We start from the raw sequence: 12598 nt of genomic DNA on the forward strand, positions 1-12598 counted from the left end.
CAGAACCTCCCCCACCAGTGAGCTCCATGCTCACAATTAATACAAGGAAAGGGTTATCTAAACAGCCAGATAGAAATATACTGCATGCTCCTTTTTAAAGACGACAGAAAATTTTAGAATTTCATAAACCTGTAATTCATTATTCTGTCTGGATCCAAGGGGCATAGAATCAACTTTAGGCATCTTTTGTATGCTTGGAATCTAATTTCATGAATTTATTCTAACACATAAATCAGGTAAGAGAGAAGTAAACGGAGAGATTTTTTTTTTTTTTAAAGAAATTAGCCTCCCTGGGTACTTACAGTAGATTGAGTATTGAGAGATTTACAAAGATATAATTCTTTGGAAGATTACAGAAGATGGAAACAAAATCAAATCTTTCACTTTCAGGTACTGGAGTTCATTAATTCTTTCACCCAAAGCACACCACCGAAGGAAAATCAGAAGTGGTTTTTTAGTTATTATTAAAGTAGTTCAAGACCCAGGGAACCCCTTGAGATGAAAACAAAACAAAACAGTATTCAACTTTTCTTCACAAGACTACCTTGTACTGGCAAGACTTAGAGGACTTCTGGCTTGAAAAATATTGCTAAGAAAACTTAAAAAAAAATCAACAACAACTATATTTTGGACAAAACAATTTTTTTAATCTGTCTTGTAAAATCCTTACTTCCTTTTGAGTCTCTGATGGCTACAACATTTCATTTGAGATGTTTGGCAGTCACAGCTTCAGGGGTTATGGTTACTGATTATCTAAACCCCTTAGGTCAGAATAAACAAACACAGTTCATGTAAACCTGGCTGCTATTGGAGTCCTCTGACCAAGAGATAATAGTGAAGAGTGTGGAGAGCCTGAATGCCCATGGTGGAAATGCTGGAAAAATTAAAGGTAAGAAATAAAACATAACACAGGAGATTCAGAGGGCTGGGATGACTTCTGAGCTGCTCTCTATACCCAAGGCCCTTTCAATTTCTAGCTGTGAAAGATTTTTCATGCACTGTGGTGCCTGATGTTTCCTGCAATTTGACAAAAATAAATACTTTACACAAGAAAAGGAAGAAAGGCTTCTATGTTACACTTTGAGGATGCTCAGGAGCCAAGGCTCCTGCTTGGCTTTCATTTCACAGGGCCTGCAGCCTTGTCTCTGGAAGGTGCTGATTAGGACTGGGAATGGTCTCCTCTGGTCAAGACTCTCTGACCCCTAAGTAAATGAACTTGTTCCCATCCCAGTCTCCAAACAGATCCCAACACTACGTTTGTTTTTCTATATCCTGATTGTCACACCTGAAAGACTCTCCTTAGTATATGTGAGGCTTGCTGCCATGAGACCAAATGACTAGAGAGCATCTTTTAAGAGAGAAGCTTGCTCATTCAGGAAAAATTAAGGATTTGGTACAAACTGCAGGCCAAAGGGAAGCCGACATATTGTTTTGGTGTGTATTCTTGAAAACACATCATTAAATCTACGGTCCCTTGTCAGCATGCTGACTTTTACGCTGCCTCAAGGAGTCTTCCACCACCTCTGTGTCAGCTGGGCAGGGTTGCTCAGAGATGCCTTCTTCAGCCTCCTCAGGCTCTACTTCCTCCCGGGTCACACTGTCCTCTCCTGGGGGCCCCTGGTCATTGGCCTCACTTCTCTCCTCATCCACACCAGCAGCCAGGTTGTCCTCCTCCTCTTCTTCCTCTGCTTCATCCTCATCGCCAAGATCTTCTTTCTCTTCTTCATCATCTACAAGGCTGTCTTTGTTTTCTTCTTCATTTGAATCATCTTTTTCCTCCTCTGCATCCTGCAACTGTTCAGCTCTATGAGCCTCCTCTGATCTCCGATTCTGCTCTATGGAGGGAAGAAAGAGGAATATCCTCTGAATAAACAATGGTAATTCAGTAATCAATTGAGTGTGTTTAGCTGTGAAATAAAAATAGAGGGTAAGTGACAGTTTTTTCTATCTTGAAACTATGGTCACACAGGACAGATTCTCTCGTTGGCATCCTAGCCCAATTTAGGGCTTCTCCATCTGTCTCTGGAGATTTCATGGACCATAATGACTTCAGTAGGGCATGTGAGCAGCAAGGGCAAAGTTTCCTTTATGCTCTGTATTTTGTGTCTTGTAGAAAGCTCAGTGACCCTATTGGTCATGGTGATTGGTTCAGAAATGTGACAAGCTAAGCCACTCAAAGTACTCCACAGAGGTTCTGGGCCAGAGTCAGGAGAAAAAGCCTCTTTTTCTTCAGGGATTTTTAAACAGAGAAAATGCGCAAGGACTATCAACAGCTCTTATGAATAAGCTACACAGAAAGAGAAACCTAACATCACTCGGGCCGTGCTTGAAGCTAGAATGTCCCTGGGCTTTTCAGTTATGTGAGCTAATAAATTTTCATTTGTTCTCCTAAAATGCTTGATATTGGGTTTCTATTACTTTTAAGAATTCTAAGAATCATATTTTCAAATTATAAATGGAAGTCTCAAAGCCTCAAAAACTTCAAGAACTAAAAAGAAATATGAGCTTATTTAAACTCCCACATAAAATTCAACAATTAGAAAGTCTCATGAACATCTTTATGCAGTCTCAAAAATAGTCTGGAATAAAGACATGCAAATCCAGGGGCACCTGGTCCCAGAAGAAGTGTGGAGCAGTGCAAGGATTTGGGAAGACTGCTTTTAAAGGACTTAGAAGAGTTACTAGCACACAGCAGACGCAATATATATTGAGTTTTCCTTCTTCCCTTCTACTTCTAGTTAGAATAAAGTAAAATATGACACTGATTAATGAAGAGCACACACTTAAAAAGAAAAAGCAATTGCCAAAATGAAATATTTCCTAATTTACGAAAGGGAGAAAAATAATTTTGTTCAAATCTACCTAGAAAACATATTTTAAGAAATTTGGTAGTGATGATTTGGTCACCTAGTAAATCACAGAGAAAACCCACTATCTATATGAGCACAAAAAGGCACATCACAGAATTCCAAAAACACTCTAGAACACAGGAGCTTATCGTACTTACCAGAACGCTCAGATAAATGCCTTGGAAGTGGCACATAGAAACATTCTGATATTACCACCAAGACCTGGAAGGAAAAAAGTGATTTTACAGTGAATAGATAGGACATTTATTACCAAAGGACCTCAAAATTAGGCCTTGCTTCTATAATCAGATATTCTTAGACTAATAATTAGCAGCTAGTCAAAAGTCTTCACAAGAGACAAGGATATAATTAAGAATTTCCTACTTTTCAAATGTGACATAATACAGGAAAATATTAATTTGGAAAGTGGTCACAAAGCCAAAAGAACCCACTATAAATAGATGAACCAAGCAGGTATAAGAAGATAGACACTATGAACCAAGTCTTTTTAAATACACTATTCTGGACAACCAAACCACTCTGTATATAGGCTGCCCCTCATCAATGGGTAACCCCTGATTGAATGGAAGAACATTTCACAAATGTTACAGCCAGCTGTGGGTGGGGAAGGATGGAGGATGACTTTGAAGGAGGAGGCATTTAATGCCCTGGGCAGTCAGGAGAGAACAGCAGCACCACTTGGCTGCTCTAAGCTAAACTAAGTTGGATCTCCATGGGGGTCTTGGATCCAGAGATAGCCCTGAATGTCAAACTGAGGAGACCCAGGAGGTGGGGCAATGAGTTGCAGGAAGGCTTGGTGGGTTGAGGAACAATAAGCTCTAAGCCATTAAATCAATTTGAACAACAAAGAGAAAAAAACATTCCATCTGAAATGATTCAGGTTTGAAAACCTTACCTTTTAATGGGATAGTTATACGTTTACTGGCTATTCTAGGACATAATGTTTTTTTCTGACTTTTCTTTTTTATTTATAATTGACACACAGTAACTATATATACTGATGGGGTACAATGTGATGTTTCAATGCATGTATATACAGTATAATGATCAAATCAGCGTAATTACCATATCCATCACCTTAATTTATCCTACTCTTCTATTCTGGAAAATTGTACACTCAACAATTTTATCTCAGGTTTAGTCTTTCTAACTTACTCATTTAATTTTGACTCAGTTGGTGGGGTTACAAAAAAAAAAAATTTAGATCCTAGCTTCCCAACAGACATGTCATCCCTTCAAGGAGTCTGGGCCATTCAGAGCCAGCCTCAGGCAGCTTTGTCCCTCAGTATTCCTTTACCCTGACATGCTACATAAATATTCTCTATGTGGCTAAGATATGAAAACAATTGAGAAACACTTTTCTATCATCCTAGAAGTTAACAAAAATGTCATTCTGGAATAGATGATTTAAATTGGGATAAGAATGCAGCTGTTTCAAATTGTATAACTCTCACAAAACAGAAGTTGAAAGTACATAAGAAATTAAAGGTTACTAAAGGCAAAAATTCTAGCAGTTGTGTGTTTACTTTAATATACTTAACAGTTATAGAAAAGGCATTCTGTGTGTGTGTGTGTGTGTGTGTATATATATACATATATATATTTTTTTGAGACAGGGTCTAGCTCTGTCACCCAGGCTGGAGTACAGCAGCAAGATTATGGCTCACAGCAGCCTCGAACTCCTGGTCTCAAGTGATCCTCCCACCTCAGACTCCCGAGTAGCTGGGACTACAGGTGTGTGCCACCATGCCAGGCTAATTTTTGTATTTTTTGTAGAGACAGGGTTTTACCATGTTGCCAAGGCTGGTCTCAAACTCCTGGGCTCAAATGATCCACCTGCCTCAGCCTCCCAGAGTGCCAGGATTACAGGCCTGAGCCACTGTGCCCAGCCTAAAACAGGCACTTTGAACACAGATGTGTGTTTGTTATTTTTTGGAAACTTATTAACAATAAATGTATGAATCTTTTTAAATTTATGATTCATATGCTTTGAAATTATTATTTCGTTAATAAAGTTAATAATATTTTGTTAAATAAAGTTATTTTCTTATTAAGGAAGGGTAGTCTATCTCACTTAATCACTTGAACAGGCTAGAATCACTCCTTCCTTTCTTCAGGCCAAGCCTCCAATAACCTTTCTGCACTGATTATCTGAATCTAGGTTTCCAAAGGAATCTAAGGCATAGGCAGGCAGCCCTGACTCAATTTCATGGACTTAAAGTCAACATCAAAAATAATATTCTAAAACTCTAAGCATTTTCACTAGTCTTCCAACAGGTTCACACACAACCTACATTCCCTATAACTCCATCACTGACTCACCTGGGACCTCATACTGTTCCCCTCTACAAGAACCTCACACTATGGTAGCCCCAAAATAACACTGCTAGAAAAATCTAGCACCAGACAACAGATGGGAGAAGCACAGACAATCACATTCTATTTATATCTGGTGTCAAATCCCTTTAGAGGAGAGCAATGGGGACATGTTAATTAGCAAAAAGATTAATGCAACAGAACAGAACATACCCAGGACCTAATGAAGGACATATACAGATATCTAAGTAAGTACCATTCCTATCCCTGAAGTTAACATCAGGAGCCAAGTTTCAAAGATAAGCCATGATATGTATTAAGCATGTTCATGGAAAAGTCAAATCGAGCCTCCTTGGCCTCTTGGGGTTATGACTTAACTATAAGTCAATTGTTAACATTTTTAAAAAGAACTTGCTAAAGAGCCAAAATTCATTATAAAATATATGGATACACTTTAAGATAATCTTACCTTAAAGTCTGTTCTTTGACATAAATTTTTAGTAATCATCAATTATTCCCATTATAGTGTTTAGGAACTATGTGTTTAGTATACAATATAAAGGTTTTTAAAAACTTTTTGGTTTAATTAGGGTTTAAACTGCAATCAAACTAATCAAGATTAGGTTAAGAGAAATAAAAAATAACAAAAAGTACAACATGCTGAACATTTATAGTTGCCTATGTAGTTAGATAAATAAATTTATTATTCAACTCTTGCCTGAAATACCTGGGGAGAAAATACACAGATATATACTGTATACTGATTTTCATACCCAAAGAATAATTGTGTTGTTTTAACTACATTATCTATCTCAGGAAAACCAGAGTGTATGCATAAGCAGCTAGTCAGGATTAGTTTAACTGGAGGATAAGAACAACAACAACAAAAATCTTGCATCTACCCAAGGAACAAATTCAAAACATTGGCCTTATCACTACAGTGTTTCTAATCAAGCAGGCAATGTGTGAAATCACAGCTGACTCAGTTGTCTTACAAACTATCAATTCTAGTAAGGTCTCTTTTTTTTTTTTTTTTTTTTTTTTTACTGTCTATAGGCAGTACACATCTTCAAAATACTTAAGGGATAGGATTAGGGGATAAGAATTTAATAAATTTTCTATTATATCTCACATTACCATTGAAAGCAGTCTCAAACAAGCAAATGCTATTTAACTACTTAGATTGCACAAAATACTATTTTTTATGTGCTTTTTCTTTCTTGGCTGCCTTTTAGTTGTACATGAAATTCATTTTGCCTTAAAGATAGAAAAAGGTTTGGTATTATCTCTTACCAGACCCATAAAAAGGCCAAAAACCAAGGTGGCTACGACGAAAAAGACATAAGAACACCAAGCAGGAATTCCAAGAGTCACTGTGAAATAGTTGTGAAGATGCTGGAATCAGAAGAAAAAAAATAAAATATTAATTTTTAAGAGAACCAAAAATATTTCAATCTCCCTCTCTAGCTGTTGTTTCTACATACATAGGTTCCCACAAAGGTTTATGTATCTAAATGATTCTTAAAGAACAAGTCAATTTTATAATATTGGGAAACTGAGAGTAGTAATTAAGGTCATTACTAAAAAAAAAGTTATACTTGCTTAGAGTTCATAATCTGGATAGAATTCTGGTAGAATCGTTTTGATAGTCCTTTCTTCGATCATGATGGATGCTTTTGGCCCTCCTCCCCTAATAATTATATACATCTCAATGTTTACTTATAATAGGGCATTCATTAAAAAATTAAACTTTTTGGGCCTCTGACTTTTTAGTAAAACTAAATTACGACTTACAGAACGTCAACCATTTAAAATGTCTCCATACCTCTTTTTTCTAATTAGACTCTCATTGCTCTACACCTATTCATCCTTAGTAAATTTAAACATGAAATGTAACAGTAGACAGAAGAAACAGTTTTTCTGATTAATTTATTATGAGCAAATGAGATTCCAGCAGTCTTTGAATAGAGTGTATATCCCTTCATGCTTACTGTTCCCTAAGACTCTATTTGATGACAAACACTCTAAAAATGAGTGAAGGGACATAATCACAGCTAGAAAGTATTTACATGCTAAATCATAAAGAAATTAACAGATATGAACTTGCTATCTCAAAGTCAAAACCTACTTAGATGTAGAGTTGCAGGAGCCATGCTTCCTCACAATGACTTAGTCATTTGTTTAAGACCCTGACAGCTTCAAAAATGGCCATTAAAATTCAAGCAACTACTGGACACAGGATGATATAGCTCCAAATATCATCAGCAAGTGAGGTAATGACAATGACTTCCCTAGAACCAGTAAGGTTGATGAAAATGAGTCCAAGTTTCTATTTTAATTTCCTATTTCTCAAAATCTAAATCACTCCCATTGGTTTTTTAGTTTATGTCAATGCAATTAAATAACATATTTTATTCTGGCTTAATTTGGAATGATAAAGAAAAAAGCTTGTAAACTGATTTAGCAAAATCTGAAATATCTCTCTACAATTTCTTATTCAGCAGAAGAGATAGAGCTAAAGATGCAGCAAGTATTTTAAACACTGACACATGGAATCAAAGTGTTCAATCAGTATTTGTTGAATAAGGAAAAGATGCATCAAATGCCTGAGCTATTTATTCATACGAAAGGCAAACACACTCTCAAACTATAAAGCTGGCCATCTGCCCTCTGTTGATGGCACTGGTCATCAGTGTGTGTTTAGCCAGGACAACTGTTTATTAAGAGTAACTTGGCTGGACGCGGTGACTCATGCCTGTAATCCCAGCACTTTGGGAGGCCGAGGCGGGCGGATCACGAGGTCAGGAGTTCGAGACCAGCCTGACCAACATGGTGAAACCCTGTCTCTACTAAAAATACAAAAATCAGCTGGGCGTAGTGGCAATCGCCTGTAATCCTAGCTACTCAGGGGACTGAGGCAGGAGAATTGCTTGAACCTGGGAGGCGGAGGGAGTGGGCTGAGATTGCGCCACTGCACTCCAGACTGGGCGACCGAACAAGACTCCGTCTCAAGAAAGAAAAAAAAAAAAAAAAAAAGTAACTTAGCATTTTACAACTCAGCAAGCAAAAGGCATATTTGAGATATCAAAACACCATTTCATTCAAACTCTTTTCAAAGGAAGTTTTAAAATTTACTGTATAGTTTCCTACTTTAGAAAATACTGTGTATTAAACTTATACTTTTCTCGGAGGACTCAGTATCATCAAGATTAAACCCTGAAATGTGCCAAAGAATTAGAAGATGGTCAAAGTCAATCTCCCTCTGTGCCAACCCATGAATGTATTCTAGAACTTGCTTTATAAGTATCTGCTCATTTATCTTACTCGTATGGTTAGGAAAAATAATGTGCAGTTTTAAGTCCTTCTATACAGTATCTCATGCCCTTTCTGCAAAATAAATGATTAATGCAACTCTCAAGAAACTTTCTAAATTATTTTTTAATTTCATTAAATCATTTGCTTTTGAAGCACTGCATTCTGACTCAAACACTTAGTACTTTCAAAATATCCTCTTATTTTAATAAGCTGCACTTCAATTTTCTTGTATCAATTTCCTCTTTAAAGGAATTTGAGTTTCTTGGAGAAACTCTGCCATCTTCTGGTCTTTTAGGTCATTATTAGTAACTATTCATTAATCAGGTTGTACTTTCACAACTACAGATATAAATATTTATCTGTTTACTTTGTCTGAGTCTACAATGGCTTTAAAGCCCCTTAAGAGTGTTAGGATTAGTGGTACCATGTCCTTGAAGTTTTGCTTTATATATGTTTCCAAAGGAATAGCTTATTAAATAAAATCCAATTCAGTTTTAGATCATTGTGTTTCTATTTCTTTAACTACCAGGCAAAGTGACAGTTTTCACTTGTGGAAAATACTGATCCTTATTCAATATTACATGTGCTTACCACAAGGAAATATCCCATGCTGTTCACTGAAAATGCACAAAAATGTAACCTGATGGGCATGATACCTTATACTATTGTACTAGACGAATAAGAAAGTATCTTACTCAGGCTGGGCGCAGTGGCTCACGCCTGTAATCCCAGCACTTTGGAAGGCCGAGGCGGGTGAATCACGAGGTCAGGAGTTCGAGACCAGCCTGGCCAATATGGTGAAACCCTGTCTCTAACAAAAATACAAAAATTAGTGGGGCTTGGTGGCGGGCGCCTATAGTCCCAGCTGTTTGGGAGGCTGGGGCAGGAGAATTGCTTGAACCCGAGAGGCAGAGGTTGCAGTGAGCTGAGATTGCCCCACTGCACTCCAGCCTAGGTGACACAGCGAGACTCTGTCTCAAAAAAAAAAAAAAAAAAAAAAGTATCAGTCTGTTCACTGAAAATGCACTAAAATGTCATCTGATGGGTGTGATACCTTATACTATCATAGTACATGATTAAGTTAGAGCTAACTTTTGGCTACATACATATTTGAGTGAGAAGATGAAATTAAAACATCATTACAACAGAATAAATGAGAAGAGCATTCTAATCAGTGGTCAGATAGACTTAAGGAAGACAGCCAAGCCAAGGCCTCCATGCATCTGAGGTAGAGCCTTCCCTCCCCAGAAAGGCAAGCACTCCCTCTGGAAGTCTAAACTACTGCAGGTTGGATTAAATACTGCTTAGTCACACCCACTTGTCCAGCCCAGTGTTGCAGAGTCTCGTTCAAACCTAGACTGGCCCTGAAGGACAGAGAGCCTTTGGATTTAGAGTTCACCTGTGTCATAGGATACACTCTCTGAGGAGTTCTGGAACAAGCCCTTTATCTTTTTCAGACACAGATCAGAATCCCCAAAATATCTTCCCTGCAAGGAAACTGCTAGAAAAGACTCTTCAATGATGGCCAAGGGTTCACCTCTTCCATGCTTTAGTTCTCAGCACTTGTAACAAAACATAACCTTGCCGCCTCTTGTAGGATCTGTGAAAGGTACCTTACAGATGTGCACCACTGTCTCACTATAACATTCTACAAAACATTCTAAATATTTTTATATGAAAAAAACATTGAGAAGAGACATGCTATGTAAACCACAGAAGAATGTTTTCAAGTTTTAAAATACACTTTGTTCTTCTCTAGTCTAAATGTTCATGGCTTTTAATTCTCATCATCAGATATTTTAAATAAAGGCTTAAGTTTTCTGTCACGTCATTCTAATAAAAAGGGAAGGTAGCATCCATCACACAGATTGTCCTCCCAAGGATGTAGCACATCTTATTTTAGCTAAAATCTGCCATATGCCTACATCCTCTCAAAACAACAGTAACATTTAGGAAAGGGAAGTTACATCCTATATTATCAGTGAGCAGCAGAGATTCACCAAATCCAATAAAAAATGCTTTAAAGACATTTAAATGCTAAACTTAGTTCGCAAAAGCATATACAGGTTGAGTATCCCTTATTCCAAATGCTTGGGACCAGACATGCTTCAGATTTCTGATTTTTTCAGATTTTTGCATTACACTTACCAGGTGAGCATCACAAATCCAAAAATCGGAAATTCAAAATGCTCCAGTGAGCACTTCCTTTAAGTGTCATGTTGGTACTCAAACAGTTTCAGAATATGGAGCATTATGGATTTTGGATTTTTGGATTTGGGGATGCTCAACCTATATGCTGAGCGACTGCCATGGAACCCTATTTTAAGCCTGCTATCAGCATTGGCTAAAAAAATTAACAAAAGTTAAAGTATTCCATGTTGGCTATAAAGAGAAGGGAAAAGTAAAATAATGAAGACAATAATGATTAATACATATAACTAACGAAAAGCAATTATCAAGCACATTAACTAGGTACCAGATTCTGCACTAGGCACTCAAAGGGTTCTAGGAACAAGTCTATGGCAGAAAAAAAAAAACAGGATTCAGGGGCCTACACACAAGGTGTGAAACAATGATGTGTTTCTGGAAGAGAAGGATAGTGCCACTCTGTAGCACTGTAGCCAACTGTGAAAAGGGGGAAGACAGAAGACTGGACAGTCTCTCTCCACACATGTGCCACGCACAAAACCCAAGGACTTGTAATCCTAACTATGCCACCAGACTTGGCAGTGATGCTTCCTGAAGTTCAGTCTTCTACATGTTGCTTTTATGATATTCACCTCACCTTGTACCATCCATTAGAGTATTAACATTTTTCATTTAGTCACTTTAAGTTGCATACAATTTTAAAGAAATGGATATTGCTACTATAATATAAAATCAAAATCAATTTTGTCCTTTGAAGATGTCAACTCTCTGAGAAACTCCTCTAACTGTCCCATCTCCTAGGCCTCAGTGACTCCATCTGTGAGATGGGTAAAATGTTGAGACTATCTGTGAGGATAGATATTACCAGCTAATGAGGTAATTACTTCTGTGAGTTTATATAAAAATTAAAATATACAGGTGAGCGCCATCATGAGTGAATTGGAAACAACATTTAAATTTAGTGATGGAAAGAACACTGGAGAACATCTACTCTTGTCCATACTGCGGTATGAATGACATATTGAGGATCCCTGGGATTCAGGGTAACAGCAGGAAGCTGACAGGAACTGCCTCATAAGACTATTCAAGGGACTTTCTCACCTCAAGGGTTTACTCAAGCAAGAACATAGGGGAGGTTGGTATGAAGTTAAGAAGGCCAAATGCAAACCAAACCAACTCCTGAGTTGATAGGAATTTGGCCATGTAAGTGTCTCATCACCAGGGGATCCTAGAATCTTGAGGACCAGCTTTTATCTCCAGAATGTGCAACCTAGCAAGTTGGCTTCACTTCTAAGCCAGAAAGAAACTCAAGCCCCTTAAGGAATCACTAATTCAGTAGGCTCTGATCTTCTGGATATATCTCTGATCTTCTAGATATCTTCTAGATAATTACTAGTTCAATAGGCTCTGATCTAAATATATTGTTTTCATTTTTTCATTACAGAAAAAAATAGAAGTTATAGAAAAAACGTTTTTAAAAATCACCCATATCAGAGAAAACTACTGTTGATCTCTAAGCATTTTCCTATATACACACAAAAACGCCATATAAACATCCATTATACTGTTTTGTTATCTTCCCTGCAGATATACTTTCATCTAACCAGCTACCTATCCAGGGAAGACTGTTGCTGAGGAAAGACTGATTTCTATCTGTACATGTATCCAGATATTTCAGTAAGATAAAGAGACTATGGATAGGCATAAACAATCTTGTCTCACTGGCATTAGCCATTCTACATCTTTCCTTCTTCCATCTTTATAATCTTCTTTCTCTGAGACTTTACACTTTTTTGATTCCACCTTCCATCCCTAGTCTATTTCCGTCTCACCATGTACAGTTGTTTCTTCTGTTCATTATTAATATATTTGCATTGTAGTTTCATATGATCTAGACATGAGTTAAAAAACAAATAAGTTTGCCACAATTATACATTCAACATTGATTT

At 37.3% G+C, this 12598-nt stretch overlaps 1 protein-coding gene across 1 annotated transcript in view; it reads right to left on the bottom strand.

The window, feature by feature from the left end:
• Positions 1-625: 625 nt before the first annotated feature.
• The window catches only part of TMX4 (thioredoxin related transmembrane protein 4), a 44389-nt gene continuing 32416 nt past the window's right edge, over positions 626-12598 (bottom strand). The window contains exons 6-8 of the mRNA XM_009233294.3: positions 6480-6581; positions 3008-3071; positions 626-1835 (exon numbers count right to left, since the gene is read on the bottom strand). Of these exons, the coding sequence (XP_009231569.1) occupies positions 1465-1835; positions 3008-3071; positions 6480-6581 (537 nt within the window). The 3' untranslated portion in view covers positions 626-1464. The remainder of the gene's footprint in view (positions 1836-3007; positions 3072-6479; positions 6582-12598) is intronic.

The sequence above is a fragment of the Pongo abelii genome, chromosome 21, assembly GCF_028885655.2.
Source record: "Pongo abelii isolate AG06213 chromosome 21, NHGRI_mPonAbe1-v2.0_pri, whole genome shotgun sequence".
In the NCBI taxonomy this organism is placed as follows: Eukaryota; Metazoa; Chordata; class Mammalia; order Primates; family Hominidae; genus Pongo; species Pongo abelii.